The following is a 14975-nucleotide window of genomic DNA, read 5'->3' on the forward strand; positions in this document are numbered from 1 at the left end:
TGACCATTCTATTATCCATTGAAACAACATACTTGACGAGAACCTCCGTCGGTGAATTATCACTCCCTTGTTCACCATCAAGCTACCCTAAAGCCACGACGCCAACCACCGGAAATAGCTCTGCAGCTGTACCTAGCAATCATCAAAGTCACCCTCTCCTGCAACTTAAAACTTATCAACATGATGCAGATCCTACCTGCCAAGTCCAGCAAACGTTCCCGCCTCTCTCCTTCCGCATAAACAAATCCCGACCTGGTCGTCCAACCGTCGCATGATCTCCCCTCTCCCCCCCTCCAATCATTTGTCCCCAACCAAAAGTTCCCCGAAGTCGATCAAAGATAGACTTATTCCACCTCCCAGATCTAGACGGTTCCTCCGACCCGCTTCTTTGACCTTTTGACTAGCACCCACGCAAACCCCCGAGAAGTTTATTCACTGTAAGGTATGCGGGATAACGGGTTCCAGGTCAGGGGAAAGAAAAAGTGATCGAGGGAGGAAACATTGGCTAGGATAGGAAGGAGGCTTGTGGACGAGCATCATTCCTATGCCTGCACAGCTCATCCTGCATGGGGCGAGCGAGACACGAGCTTACAAGACAGGATAAAAAGCCATCAACACCCACCCTCTTTCACACTCTTCCTTCTCATGCTTCCTCTCTCATCCCTCGTGTAACCCTTTCGTCATCATGAAGCTTCACCTCCTCACCTTTGCCCTCTCGGCCTCCGCCTGCCTCCTCCCTTCGGACCTCGTCCCTAGGGATTCGCGTGAGGCCAACCACTTTGCCCTGCACGCTAGACAATCCCGTCCGGAGCCAGACTTTCCCATCGGAAAGGGCGACCGCTTCAATAAGGGCGCCATTGTCCCCAAGGGCCTTTCTACCTCTGACCGCGACCTCAAGTCCATCCTCACGCCCACCGAAGTCTCGTCTGCCCTGCAAGGCCTCGCAAACACCTTCAAGGATGTTGAGCTGATCCGTCCTCCGTACAAGTCGTATGAGGGTTTCCAGTTCCTGGGCGCCCAGGTTGGAAAGAAGCCCAAGCTGCTCATCATCAGCGGCGTGCACGCCCGTGAGCGCGGCGGACCTGACAACGTCGTCTACTTCCTGTCGGACCTGCTGCACGCCCGCAAGGCCAACAAGGGCCTCAAGTACGGCAAGACGACCTTTTCCGCTGCCCAGGTCCGCAAGGCCCTCGACGCCGGCATCGTCATTCTCCCGCTCGTCAACCCGGACGGCGTCAAGTATGACCAGGCCACCAATGAATGCTGGCGCAAGAACCGTAACCCCAAGAGCTCCAAGGGCAGACCTGACAAGATCGGCATCGACATCAACCGCAACTATGATTTCATCTGGGACTACAAGAAGGCCTTTAGCCCCGACGCTGATCTTTCGGGTGTTTCTTCGGATGACCCCTCCAGCGAGGTGTTCCACGGCACGTCGCCGACTTCGGAGCCCGAGACTAAGAGTGTCGTCTGGGCTATGGACAAGTACAAGGATCTGACCTGGTTCATCGACCTGCACTCTTTCGGTGGTGATATCCTCTATGCCTGGGGTGATGACAACGCCCAGACCAAGGATCCCAAGGAGAACTTTCTCAACCCCAAGTACGACGGTCGCCGTGGTGTCGTGGGCGATGAGCCCGTCAAGACTGGATACAAGGAGTACATTAAGAGCCAGGACCTCACTGTCCAAAAGTCGCTGGCGAACCGCATGAAGGTGGCCATGGAGAAGGCCGGCGCCACCCTGTACGCCGTCATGGAGTCTGTCGGCCTGTACCCAACTGCCGGAGCCAGCACCGACTACGCCCAGGGCCGATACTACGCGGCCAAGTGCGGCGTCGGAAAGCTGCAGGCTTACACCATCGAGTTTGGTGAGGAGAGCGGATCCGCGGCTTGTCCATTTTACCCCGGCAAGACCCAGTATCACTCGTGGATGAGGCAGGTTGCCTCGGGACTGATGGAGGTTGCGCTTCAGGCGGCTGATAGCAAGCCCGAGAGTAAGAAGTGCTGAGCGATGATGATGATGATTTGAGCAGTGTTAGAAGCATTCCATGGCGTTGATGAATTCGAAGTAAATAGTCGTAATCGAGCTGAAGAGGTAGTCAGCCAAGATTCCACCTAGATCAAGAGACCTACATCTTGACTCTCCTATCACTTCCTATGTGACTCTTATCACGTCCTGCGCCTTGACTCTGCTGTCACCTGCTTAATCAAGTTAGACCTCCCTCTCACCTCACATCACCAAATAGACTGCCATATCCGATGAGTGACAAAGGGGCGTTTTCTGGAGATCTAGATTATATACAACACGTCTCCTCCACCACCGTCTGAAAGGGCCTCGCCACTCTTTCAGACATTGTTTCTTGCCCCGTCGCATCAAAAAAACATGTTCCTACAACGTTAAACAGCTAAACAGCTCGAGGCAGCAGCAAAAACAATGGGGCAAATAATGCAATTGATAGTATCTCCATCTCCCTTTTCGTAGATATTTGGATTTTTGGGTTTATCGGTATGGCGCGTCGGCGCGGATGGCGGCTGCGAGCTCGGGCTCCCACTTGTCTCCGTTGGAAAGGAGCTTCTCTGTTTGAAGTGTTAGCCGAAGGATTCGAAACCGTATGTCCGAGCTGGCATTGGATCATGAAGATGACTCTAGGAGCTCGGAAAAAGAGAAATAACAGTCCAAGAAGCTCAATTGGGCCCTCAGATACACAAAAACTCGTCGGCGAAACGCAATTGGGACAACGCACCCTTGTTGTACAGCAGCTCTTCTCGGGTCTCGGTAGCGTACTCGGCGTTGGGGCTCTCAACGATGGCGTCGACGGGGCAAGACTCCTGGCAGAAACCGCAGTAGATGCACTTGGTCATGTCGATATCGTACTTGGTCGTTCGGCGGGATCCGTCGGCTCGCTCCTCGGCCTCGATGGTGATGGCCTGGGCGGGGCAGATCTATCCGGGGTCAGCATATCGAAACCGCATCGTTGACAGATATTCGTACAGCCTCGCAGAGCTTGCAGGCAATGCATCGCTCCTCACCAGAGGGGTATCGTCGGAGGGCGTGCTCGCCTCGGAATCGGGGGGAGATGGGGCCCTGCGGCGGGTCAGCTCATGTTTCGGTCCGGGCGGATACGTGAAGCTCTCTGGCATACCTTCTCGAAGGGGTAGTAGATGGTGTAGCTATTCTCATCAGCATCCCAGCGCCCCCAAAATATTATTTCTCGATTCCAATGGAGTAAACGTACGGTGGTCGGAAGAACTGCTCGAGCAGCACATACATGCCCCTCGCCATCTCCGTCATGAGGAAAAACTTGCCCATGCGGTCCAGGGTGCTCTCCTTATCCCACGTCCACTGCACCTGTCTGCTCGTTCGGAAGTTGGCGGGGGGAGGTCCCTGGGGCGTCGCGTATCCTCGCTGCTGGGCAACAAAGAGTCTCGCGGCCACAAGGGAGCTGGAGGTGAGCTGGCGGCGCGCGAGCATGGCCGTCGAGGCCTGCAGGGCCGGGGCCATCTTCGATTAACTCGGGGAGGTCGAACGACGGGTGAAACTCGGCGGAGGGCAATTGACGGCGAGGTCAATTGGGTCGGGTTCGGCTTGAGGGCGGAAGGCGAGGGATTGACGTGATGGATGTGTTCGGCTCGGGAAAGTTGCTCAGCGGGATTTGGAGATTACAATGCTAGGCAGATGATTGGCGGTTGCTGTGCTCGTGACCTAGCACGTGACCGTCGTCAGCAAGACAACCATTACTCAAGATCATCGTCACCATTGACAGTCCGAAACATGTTCAATTAATAATTACTTGGTAAATCTCAATTAATTCCTTGCTTCTGATTGGTATCTTTGCAAACTGGCCGTAAAGTTGAGTGGTCATTCATCATATCCTCCATCCAATGCCTCGTCACGTCGTCTCGTCCTCGCGGCTATGCAGCTCTAAGGTATCAAGTACAGCAGATGCTAATAATTCCACCAAAAAATCCCAAACTCCATGCAAATCCCGTAAAATCAGCAATGTGCTCCATATGCCAGCTTAAAAGCTCCTCTCCCATGCTTGCCACCATAGACCCATGTTGGCCGCCACAACCAGATCCAGCATCTTCAACCCATCAGGATGAATAATGAGCTTTCCGAGCTTGGCCCTCTTCCCGCGGTTACCACCACCAGCCTTCTCTTTACCCAGGTTGAGATCGAATGGCGAAACCATGCCGTCGTCGTCATAGGAAACATCGCTTCGGCCATCTCGTTTGAGGAGCTTGTTGAAGTGCCCCTGAATCTGGTTCTTCACCTCTTCACGGCCTTCAGGGGACTTGAAGAGCTCAGCCGTTGGCAGGTTGAAGCGCAGCTCGCTCACCAGCATGCTGCTGGCTTGAGGCGGACCAATACCCTGGTTTGCGAGAGGGTTGAATGATTGCTGATCATCGTGCAAGATGTGGTAACACTTGAGACTGCGTCCAGAAGGAGCAGTGCGGAACTCGCATCTGCCATTCCAGGGGCTCGTAAAGATGTGCCCCCGAGGCCTCAGACCTGGGCCAGGCTGCATGGAAATTTGCGGCTCGGTAGGAGACTGAGCTTCACCAACAGAATCCATCGACCCAACACTTCCCGATCGGCCATGGCCTCGTCCCTCCTGGTTGAGCTTTTCTCGCCAATTGGATGCCCAGCTCTTTGTGTACCCCATAGCGACTGTTCTCTGGAGAACGACCCCTCCGTCCTTCGGTTGGTTAGCATCCGCACCGGGGCCGGCGTCGAAGCTTCGCCTCGCGGGCATGCCGCGGAACTTTCCGTAACCTAGTGTCTCGATTTGGACGTTGATGGGAGCGTTTCCGTTACTCTGCGATTGCGCGACGGGTGGGACGGATCCGAAGAGCGGGTTTGAATCATCCTGATCTGGTTGTGGACCATCGGGTTGAATCGAGGAGACGTGCGCGACGTTCCACTGGTTTCCTGTGCTCGGATCACGACGGATCAGAGCCAGTGTAAAAGGCTTTCCTTCGTAGCTTATTCTCGGCGATGGCGAGCGACTGTTGGTTGCTCTTCCTGGGGCCTGGCTCGCCCTCGTCATATGGTCAAAGTTGGCTGCCTGGTATGGCCCAGGAGGAGGCGGAAGAGGTTTATCATTTTCGGGGTTGGTCGCAGGGCTGGACATTGGTCGGGGACCGATTGGTTTCCGACCAAGCGGCGAAGTGGGAGCCTGAATTGTAGGCACGAGGGTCGGTCGAGGTGGTAGATCAGGCCTGGGTTCATCCAGCGAATGCTTGTTGCCTGGCCACACGGGCTTTGTCTGAACAGCATCCAAGCTTGAATTGACCGAGAGCCCGCGAGGCCGGCCAGGATCTTGATATTCGCTGCCGAAAGCAGGAACTGGGAGATGGTCGCGGGTGGGAGGTGTCAGGGGTCTTGCTGACCCTGGTAGAGGTTTCCTGGGAATATTTCGCATCGAGGAGCTGTCGTCGCTCGAAGATCGGTGGCCGTCATCTCGCAAAGGTGGTGGATTCACCAGTTCTGTCGAGGGGGCTTCGTGATGGACGTAGTAAAGGCAGTTGGCGACGTCTTCGCCGGTAACGTTCTTAAGCTGCGGCTTAAAGGGCGAAAGAATCACATCTAGTACAGGAGACGGTTCGTGTCAGCTCCGATGACGGGGAAGTTGAAGGTGAGAGCCAAAATCTTACCTCGAGTGCCGGGAACTCTGGAGATGTAGAGAGTAAGAGGATCCTGCCTCTCTTGCGCAGGGTTAATGGGATATTGCGGCGGATTGCTCGCGAGATTGTTGAGAGCAGAAAGTGAACGAGCTTCCATTCTTGGAGTTGGAGGGTGTTGTCGGATCTGCGTGGGGGAGGAAGGTGGTGGAGGTGGAGTATTTGTTAGGAGAGAGGCAGCCTGTGAGAGAACGGGGAGTCGAGATCTGATAAAGACCCAACCGCCTCCAACCTCTTTTGTTTATTTGTCGGGGGTTGATGAAAGAAGGTTCTGACCGACAGATGAACAAAAGAGTAACGGTCAAGTCGAGGTATTAATTACGTCTTGGCTTTGGGTTTGGGCTGCGAAACGGCAGCTAGTAAAACGTCCGACGACGTGGCAGAAGATGAACAAAGGAGATCTGCGAGGCGAGAACAGGAGGTGAATAATGAGGATCAGCCCTGCATTAGAGGACAGCTAATAATAAGCACCAAGAAGGACTGTTTTGATTTGATATTATTTTTTTTGCTGTCTTTAAAGGCTATGTTCTTTCAGAGGGCGAAAACCCAACGTCAGCTGGCGGGGGCTGTGCTTGGACGCCCATTTTTGCTTGGCAGGGTCCATTTCTCAAACGATGATGAGGCTGGGCTGAACGATTTCTGGAGCCTGAGCATGTTCCGATGAGGTTTGTTTGTCTTGGGGGCCTGAGCTTGGCAAAGCATGATTGTGTTGTCACCTCAACACGGTTTCACAGGCCAAAACTTACAACTCTGACCGTCCTTTGAGACTTTGCTTGAGGCTGGGGATAGGTGGGTTGTGGGGACGCCTCGGGACGCGCACTGCCGACGTCACTTGGCGCAGCAGGGGGAGTCACTTCTAGACTCGCCGGGACTCTGCTGCTTCAACGGAGCCCGCATGGTCCCCGGGTCGTGGGTAGGTTAGGGACCCGCGGGCCCCCGGTTGCCCTGTGGCGGTGTCCGCACTGTATTAGCCACCATAAAACAGGGGATCCCTTTCAAGGTGATGCCGTGAAAGTGGCTGAAATACAGTTTGTGAGCTGTGCGCACTGTCCTAGGGTCATCTTTACGCTCCATCCATCCATCATCCTCTCTTACTCAGGCATTCCCCCGTCATTGCTATTCTGAGCTGATCCCCCAAAGTCAATCCGACCCTGTTTGTTATTCATTTCTGCAACAAGGGTTCGGGGTCGACTCGCGTGCCGATGCTGTCCAAGGGTTCCCAGGTCGCTCCACCAACGGCGATTACCGTAAGGCTGGATAAGAGGCTGCTGTCGCGAACCACCACCATGACGTATCACTTTTTGTGTGCGCATGAACCGCCAAGAAGAGAAAGAAATACGCCTACCAAAGTTCCGTTGGTGCTTCGGGGATCATCTGAAGCTCCGGCCGCGCAGTCTTGATGAGTTGTCCGAAAAACTCTGTTGATCCTCGGCTGCTATTTTCGTATATGGCCGCTTAGAGATTAAGACGGATTCATCATCACTGTGGCTTTAACGGGCAGATGATGAGCTGTTTGAATGGCGGCATTAAGCTTTCTATCCACGTTGCAATCCTCTAGCAATCACCAGAGCGTCATTCAGAGCTATCACTGGTGAAGAGAGACCCAACCAATTTAGCACGAAATATGACCTCTTACCACGGTTGGACACCTGGCTGCCCAACAACTTTTCCAACATCACCGTCCTTCTCACCCTCAATCACCTTCTTGACCAGCTCTCCTCCGATAGAGGGATCTCCAGCCCCAGCCTTCTTCAACATTTCTGGATTGCCTCCCAGACCCGTTGCCAAAAATCCAGGGCTGATACACCAGACCTTGACTCCGTCCTCCTTGAGGAGATGGTACCATGACAGCATGACCATGTTGAGCGCAACTTTACTGGAACGGTAAGCGGTGACTGTGCGTACATCCATCTTTGGCCATCCACTGGGGATATCGCGCGCGAGATTGGTTAGGAGGGACTTGTGACAGCCCTCGAGCGTTGACAGTCCCGAGGTGAGGAAGATGAGGCGGGGCGACGATCCGGCTAGGAGGAGGGGGATGAAGGTGGCAGTGATGACTTGCGTGCTGGAGACGTTGACATCGTAGGTCTTGTTGTAGAGGCTGCGCAGGTTGGCCGGATCAGCGGCATCCTGGTCTAAAGTTTTATCAAAAGAAGCTCCTATGACTGCTGTAAGCGATGTGCTTGTAGCTATTAAGATCACGCTACCTACCGGCGTTGTTCACGAGAACGTCAAGCTTGCCATATTTAGATTTGACGTGCTCAAAGAGCTTGCGAATAGACTCGTCATCAGCAATGTCGATCTGAACAGGCTCCACAGTGCTCTTGACATTTGGGAACTCCTCCTTGAGCTGCGCAATGGCCTTGTCGGCGTTGGAGGGACTGCGGCTGCCCAGGAGGACGTGGTAAGTCTTGGGAGAGCGGAAGAGGGCCCTGACCGTCTCGAGGCCGATGCCAGTATTGGCGCCGGTGATGAGGACGAGTTCCTTGTCTGCCATTGTGATTTGGATCAGTGTATTTGGAGTGATGCAGATTGTTGAGGAGTGTAGCTCAGGGAGGATATTCTCTTAAATAGTTGGGGTTGAGACATTGATTCATCATGACTTCACGTGTAAACAGTCGACTTACACAGGCTACCTTACCTACCTGGACGAAACAGGAACAGTGCACAAGCGAGCCAAGTCGCGAGATGACGGACTTAAGAGCAAGCAGGGCGAGGCATGTAGCCATAGTATTGATCTGAAATAGTATGGGAATATCTCTGACGTTTCCAATTGGCTCATACATTGCTCGTCGTGGTAGAGTAGCCCGGCCCTCGCTCAAGACCGGAGGCCGAGTGGATCTCGCGGCCGGAGATAAAGAGCGCAAAACCCCGGAGCCGGAACTCGCTATTGTCAAGGTTCCGGAGCCGAAAAGGACGGATTGAGCCGAAGGGGGAGGGCCGAGTATATATGCTACGGCAGATAAAGAAACTCTAATCACTCTCGGAGTGGGTTTCCTGTTTTTGTATTTCTGGAAGTCGATGGCGACGGTATCGATCCACATGTCGGAATGGCCTCCCGATTTTGTCCAGTCGGAGGAGAGTCCCGATGGTTCGACAAAGTCTATGGCGAGCATCTAGGAGCGAGCATCTAATGGCATTGGAGGGATTTTGATCAAATGTCCTGCATGAGGCAGCTCATGCCCCGCATCAACCATGATGTGTTGGAGTTACCCCGCCGATGTCGCATGGCATCAATACGAGCTCAACTTTCCTCATCTTGCTTCTGTATACCTTCTCTCTACTCTTCACACTCTCTATACTCGTGTGAGCTTCGAAAATGTCTCTCAACAAGGTCCTCCTCGTCGGTGCAAACGGTAACCTCGGTACCGTCCTCCTCGAAGGTCTCGTCGCCTCCAAGTCGTTCGACATCTCCGTCGCCAAGCGCGCATCCTCTACTTCTACACCCGCCTATGCCTCGTCCACCACCTCCGTCACCATCCCCGATGATATGTCAGTCGAGGGCCTCGTGCCCGCCCTCAAGGGCCAAGACGTCGTGATCGCTTCTTTCCCTCTCAAGGACGTCTCGCAGCACCTTCGGCTCGCGGAGGCTTCAGCCAAGGCTGGTGTTAAGCGGTTCATCCCCGCCGACTTTGGGAGCTGTGATGCGCAGAGCGAGGAGGCCAAGAAGCTGTTGAAGCTTTACCGTGATAAGGATCTCGTGAGGGAGAAGTGTGTCGAGCTTGCGGCGGAGAACCCAGGTTTCTCGTGGACGTCGCTCGTGTGTGGTCACTTCTTCGACTTTGGCATCCGGGATGGACTGCTGCACTTTAACCTCGACACCAACGAGGCCGTCATTCTTGACAAGGGTGACGTTCCAGCTTCAGCGGCCACCCTCCGCCGTGTGGGCGAGGCCCTCGTCGCAGTCCTCAAGCGTCCCGACACGACAAAGAACCGCCTCCTCTACGTCCAAAGTTTCCGCAAGACCCAGCTCGAAGTGCTCGCATCCCTAGAAAAGGCCACGGGCGCAACCTGGACACGCGAGTTTGTCGACTCCAAGGCGTTCCTTGAGCGCGAGGTGAACAAGTTGTCTGTCAACTTTAGCAAGCACGCGATGGAGGAGATTGTGTTTGTGCTGGGCACCCTGGATGCGGACTGGACAAAGAGGGGCGAGGCGTTTGCTATGGAGGAGCTTGGTCTTGAGGATGAGGATTTGGACAAGGTTGTGCAGGAGGTTGTTGATCAGTGGAAGAAGGAGAAGGCTGAGCAAAAGTAGAGAAGTAAAAGGCATAGAAGGAAATAGACTATATATGTCGACCGAGATGTGCAATAATAGAGGTTGTGCGTCTTATGCTAGAGCTTCTACAATCTGTGATGGAGCCTGGCTTGGTGAAAATGGTCACTCAGGAATAGCATCATGAAGCCATTGACAGGTATAGAGCCGTGTAAGTGCATTGATGCTGTGTTGTTGATGACATCCCTCTCGGAGGACATTGCTCGCATTGATTCCAGACATGCAACAACGGGTCTACTCGCTGGCCGTGAATCTCATCAAAATAATAAGCCACTCAGAAATATGTTGAGGAATCACGGAGCTTTGAGATATTTTGTGCATTGTTTACATCTGTGAGGCCAGCCAGGTCGCATCTGGTTACTCCGATCAGCCGGTCATCTTAAAGGCCGCTTTACCAGCAAACCCATGATTGGACGAGACACCAAAACAAAAACGTCATTACTGTAGCAAAGACCAAGACATTCCAACGGCAGTAAGAGAGTTCAGCTGGAGAAATCGTTTTTTGCCCCAAAATGCATCAGCCAAGGGACTAAGCTCACACACCGTCTGACGGAGCACAAGAGTATGCCAAATTAAGAACTTCTCCCATCGGATCGTCGCTGGAGGAACATTTCTGCTGCATCTTATATCACACTGGGCTTGCATCATGGTGCTCGTATTTCCCGTTGCGCAAATCCCTCTGGGCGTCACCGGGTCATCATTCAGCCCCTAACCAATCTACGTTCCCGTTTCACATACACGGCTTACTACCTCACTCAAATGACAACGCCCTGTCCATGCTCGGCAGATTGATCGACACCTCGTATCATTCTCAGGACGGTACGTATGAGCCGCTGCAGCCACAGAAAAACGTGGCGATCCCTTCAATTTGCGGGGAGAGCCCGGATGTCGGGCTATGCAAATGACAGCTGAGGTGTCGATCCTGTTGTACGGGAGACGAGGGTGGTTGGGTATATAATATGTGCTTGATACCCTCGTGGAGGTTTCTGCTGTAGCTGTGGAACTGTATAGCTTTGCATTGCATATACTTGCAGTCACTATTCTACTTGCTTGACATTCATCTATACCTTGATCAAGACCACTCTACTACACCATGTGGTCTCTACCTATCCTCGCGACTTTGCTCTTCCTGTAAGACATCTATCCATCTACATACCAATGCCAATTCTAACACTCATAGAACCCCCCTCTCCCTGGCTGGGAAAAAGTGCACCACCACCACGCCCTGCCCAACCGTCACCACCACAGCCGAGATTTGCTCAACCTGCGTTCTCAAAGAGTGCCTCGCCCTCTCCACAATCTCCAACCCACGCTCCTGCCCACCCAAGGTCGCCACCGTCACCACATCCTACCCCTGCGCCGAGAATACCTGTCCCGACGGCTGCGCGTCTACTTCTTACATCTACGCATCCACCTACGGAAACCCTCACCCTACCATTACCAAGAAGCCCGCATGTCCAACTGTCACTTCTGTTCTTGGACGGTGCTCGACTTGTGTCATGCCCATGTGTATGGCTCGTTCTACTATCAAGTCTGAATGTGGATGTCCTCTTACTGCGGCTACTGTCACGACGAGCTATGCTTGTGATGGTAAATGTCCTGGTGGATGTGCGGGAACCGAGTATGTGTATGATACTGTGACGCCGGATTGTAAGGGGTATCCCACTGCTGTGTAGGTGAGGTTCAAGACAGAGGTTGGGAGGTTATGGCCAAGGAAATGGTTGGCTGAAGACACGGCAAATTGTGAGGAAGCTGATTCGATTCTATTGTACATATTGATACATGAATGAGAACAAGTTTGATTCAAATCTGGGGTCAGTTTCACCTTGCCAATCGACAGTCGGGCGACAACCCGGTAACCAAAAATACCATGAAATGGCGGGACGGCCGAGTTTTCACTCCGTCTTACTTTTCTCGCTTACCAGCCTGATTCAAGAGCATTAAACATTCCGGTATGAGTCGGCGGCCTGGTGCCCGGTTCACAGCTTAGCTGGTGTTGTTGTCTAAGACAACTCGCTGCCAAGACAGCCGACCTCGCGTGCCGCTGTCTGGAACGAGAGTGCGGCCTATTGATTGACACACAATGGCATCTTGCTATTGGGATTCTGATGGTTGGGTTGTTCTTGGAAATACCGTCGTGAATAGGAGCAAGAGGTTGGGAATAGATGCAACAAGTATATATCGCTGGTGTATGTCGAGCTTAGGAACGATCTCTCATCATCAAACAACTCATAACAACTACAACAACAACTTGCAACTCATCGAGAACAAAGCAACCTTCTATCCTAGAAACATCAATCCAACACACTTCTCGATCTTGAACAACATGGCACCAACAACCTTCATCACAAGCCTCCTGGCCCTCACAACAACCACTATCCTCGCCTCTCCAGTCCCCCACCCAACATCCAACTTTGAATACGTCGGCTGCGTCACAGGATCCCCATCCAACTTCCCCAAGCAAATGCCCTTCGACTCTACTTTTACAGCCGAAGCCTGTCTCGAAGCTTGCATCGGACAAGCGCACCTCGTCGCCATTGGAGGAGGCTGCTACTGCGATGATCCTGAGGATGCGACGCCTGTGAGCTTTGAGCTTGTGGATGAAGCGAGATGCTCGACTGTTTGTGTTCCTGGGGATGATGCTAGTGGAAAGTGTGGAGGTGATGGTGTTTTCAGCTTGTGGCAGCTTCCGGGAACTGAAAAGGCGGATTGCAAGAAGGCTGAGGTCAAGGTCGTTGTTGAATGTCCCCCTGAGGTCGTTGACTGTCCTGGACGAGCTGCTGCTGCTCCTGCTGCAGCACCTGAGGAGACTATCCCGCCTGTTATTCCCACTGCTGCTTGCCCCCCTGAGGGATGCGGTGAACCTATCCCTCCCACCCCCGTGGCTCAGGCACAGCAGGCTGCTGCCAACCCTTGTCCTCCCGGAGGATGCGGTGAGCCTGTACTACCACCTACTCCTGCTGCCCAGAAGCAAGCCGCTGCCAATGCCTGTCCTCCTGAGGGATGCCCTCCTGCGACTCCCGTCCCAGCTCCCATCCCTGCGCCTGTTCCCGCCCCGGCTGCGACGCCTGCTCCCGCAAACAACTCGACTCCCAATGGTTGCCCCCCTGAAGGATGCGTGCCGCCTCCCGCTTCGCAAAACCCTGCTGCTGTCTTGCCTGGATGCGAGGGCGACAACTGCGAAGATAGCAATGCCAGTCCTGCGGAGAACCAGGATGAAGCTTCTGGAAGCTCTGCTGGAAGCGCTGGCGAGGACACTGGAGCGGCTGGTGAGCATAGCGACGCCTCCGGTGGGCAAAATGATGCAACTGGCGAACAAAGCGGTCCCTCTGGTGAAGACAGCGGTGCATCTGGAGAGGCCCCTGCTCTTGTGAGCGAGAGTCCTAGACTATACAGCTCTGGTGTCCTCTCATCCATCGTCGCCATCATCTTTGGCCTGTACCTGATGTGAGGCGATAGGGGGAAACGGGATGAATGACATGACTAGATTCGCCCAAACACTGGATGTTTGGACTTGCGAAAATGATTTACGATTAGGTTTCATGATTATGATTGAGGAGTTTGGGATTTTGCTTTGATAGACTAGAATCGGAACACAATGCCAACACTGAGTATGCGCTGTTTCTGAGAAGCCAAAGCCATGACATGATCTAGTATATGTATCATATCGTCAGATTACTTGACGCTCCTCACGGTTAACGAACAATAGAGTGGATGAGAACCTGGGATATGAATAGGATATCGTCTTGGCAATTTGATCCTTTCTCCCTGAAACCTCATAGACTAGTCGATTACTTTGGTGCATTTGTCAAGGGTACATATCGAACGCCAAACAACTTCTTCTTTGTAATCTCCCCATTCTCATCCTTTTCGATCCGCCAGACGTGTTGGCTATATCCCATCCCATCGTCGTCCACGGGAATAAACATGCTACACGCTATTAGTATTGTTTTGGCAGGGCATCTGGGGACACTTACCATCCGGGCGCCTTTAGCTGCTCCAGAAGCTCTGGATGTATCTCAGCCGCCGAGGCCCCGACGTGAATAACATCCCACCCCTTTCCTTCATCTTGTTCACCTTCTCTCGGCTCCTCAACCCATCCCTTCCTCCCATCGCCCAACCTAAACTTGACCTTGTCACTCTCAAGAAACTTTCTTCCCTCGGGACTCTTTGCCATGTTATGCTCCCCTAGCTCTTTCAATTCCTTAATATGCTCCAGCCCCACGACGAGGCCCTTGTCGCCAACTAGTTCAGCCATTACATGTGTCAAGTATCCCGAGCCGGAGCCGATATCGAGGACGCGTGGTGAGGGAGAGGTTGAGGAGGGGATTAGGTAGGCGAGGCAATGTTCAATGGCTGAGGCGTGCATATGAGGAGCGGATATGGTGGCAGAGTGGCCGATGGGCTGGGGAGAATCTTCGTATGGCATTGAGGGAGCATAGTGTGCACGATCAACCTGAAATAGTGAGTCAACTTGGTGGTAATATGCGATCTTCAGATTAGTACCTTGAGAAAAGCTTCCTTCACACGAGCATCAGTAATGAGCCCGCTCCTCCACATATTGTCGATGAGCGCCTCGTTGGAGGAGCCGGTACATCTCCAAGCCATGTTGATGCTGAAGCGGTGGATTGAGTGGCTATGCCGTAGGAGAAAAGCCGGAGGGCAAAAGGCTGAGAGGATGGATGCTATCCGGAGCAGCCTCTTGGGTGAAGCCACGATGACGAGGGGTGTTGCGGAAGTCGGCTTTGGAAATGTGGGAGAAGATAGCTTGCGCAAGAGGTAGAGTATGCAGTGGAAGAGGCGAGGAGGTTGACTACTTGTTCGTTTGAAGAGTTAGGAAGTAAAGTACTGGAACTAGGTGTTGCAGAAGAAAGACAAGATCAGTGATGGAGCGATGATAATGACTTGACGTTGATGGTGGGAGCTTGTGCGGGGCCGAATCCGGGGATCAGCGGGAGATGTTCGTGGCGGACGGGTAACCCCACAACCATATTGATAGTCTATCAATCGCTAACAG

The 14975-nt window shown here is 53.3% G+C and overlaps 8 protein-coding genes across 8 annotated transcripts; 4 read left to right on the plus strand and 4 right to left on the minus strand.

The window, feature by feature from the left end:
• Positions 1-685: 685 nt before the first annotated feature.
• Positions 686-2008, plus strand: NCS57_00526000 (Peptidase-M14 domain-containing protein; the record flags this gene model as incomplete). The annotated part of the gene is made up of 1 exon (XM_053055191.1): positions 686-2008. One exon carries the CDS (start codon positions 686-688, stop codon positions 2006-2008), a length of 1323 nt encoding a protein of 440 aa, XP_052914146.1.
• Positions 2009-2500: 492 nt separating this feature from the next.
• On the minus strand, positions 2501-3502 carry NCS57_00526100 (NADH-ubiquinone oxidoreductase 23 kDa subunit, mitochondrial; the record flags this gene model as incomplete). The annotated part of the gene is made up of 5 exons (XM_053055192.1): positions 2501-2577; positions 2745-2943; positions 2993-3085; positions 3144-3171; positions 3237-3502. The coding sequence occupies 5 exons, from the start codon at positions 3500-3502 to the stop codon at positions 2501-2503; spliced, it is 663 nt and encodes a 220-aa protein (XP_052914147.1).
• Positions 3503-4019: 517 nt separating this feature from the next.
• On the minus strand, positions 4020-5785 carry NCS57_00526200 (uncharacterized protein; the record flags this gene model as incomplete). The annotated part of the gene is made up of 2 exons (XM_053055193.1): positions 4020-5590; positions 5659-5785. 2 exons carry the CDS (start codon positions 5783-5785, stop codon positions 4020-4022), a joined length of 1698 nt encoding a protein of 565 aa, XP_052914148.1.
• Positions 5786-7317: 1532 nt separating this feature from the next.
• NCS57_00526300 (uncharacterized protein) lies at positions 7318-8182 on the minus strand (the record flags this gene model as incomplete). Its single annotated transcript, XM_053055194.1, has 2 exons — positions 7318-7844; positions 7897-8182. The coding sequence occupies 2 exons, from the start codon at positions 8180-8182 to the stop codon at positions 7318-7320; spliced, it is 813 nt and encodes a 270-aa protein (XP_052914149.1).
• Positions 8183-9004: 822 nt separating this feature from the next.
• Positions 9005-9940, plus strand: NCS57_00526400 (NmrA domain-containing protein; the record flags this gene model as incomplete). The annotated part of the gene is made up of 1 exon (XM_053055195.1): positions 9005-9940. One exon carries the CDS (start codon positions 9005-9007, stop codon positions 9938-9940), a length of 936 nt encoding a protein of 311 aa, XP_052914150.1.
• Positions 9941-11051: 1111 nt separating this feature from the next.
• Positions 11052-11634, plus strand: NCS57_00526500 (uncharacterized protein; the record flags this gene model as incomplete). Its single annotated transcript, XM_053055196.1, has 2 exons — positions 11052-11089; positions 11139-11634. The coding sequence occupies 2 exons, from the start codon at positions 11052-11054 to the stop codon at positions 11632-11634; spliced, it is 534 nt and encodes a 177-aa protein (XP_052914151.1).
• Positions 11635-12041: 407 nt separating this feature from the next.
• Positions 12042-13409, plus strand: NCS57_00526600 (WSC domain-containing protein; the record flags this gene model as incomplete). Its single annotated transcript, XM_053055197.1, has 1 exon — positions 12042-13409. The coding sequence occupies one exon, from the start codon at positions 12042-12044 to the stop codon at positions 13407-13409; it is 1368 nt and encodes a 455-aa protein (XP_052914152.1).
• A 340-nt stretch (positions 13410-13749) lies between these two features.
• On the minus strand, positions 13750-14773 carry NCS57_00526700 (uncharacterized protein; the record flags this gene model as incomplete). The annotated part of the gene is made up of 3 exons (XM_053055198.1): positions 14465-14773; positions 13936-14414; positions 13750-13888 (listed from the first exon to the last, which is right to left on the minus strand). Exons 1-3 carry the CDS (start codon positions 14564-14566, stop codon positions 13750-13752), a joined length of 720 nt encoding a protein of 239 aa, XP_052914153.1. The 5' UTR covers positions 14567-14773.
• Between the last annotated feature and the right edge of the window lie 202 nt (positions 14774-14975).

The sequence above is a fragment of the Fusarium keratoplasticum genome, chromosome 4 (assembly GCF_025433545.1).
Source record: "Fusarium keratoplasticum isolate Fu6.1 chromosome 4, whole genome shotgun sequence".
NCBI classification, from domain to species: Eukaryota; Fungi; Ascomycota; class Sordariomycetes; order Hypocreales; family Nectriaceae; genus Fusarium; species Fusarium keratoplasticum.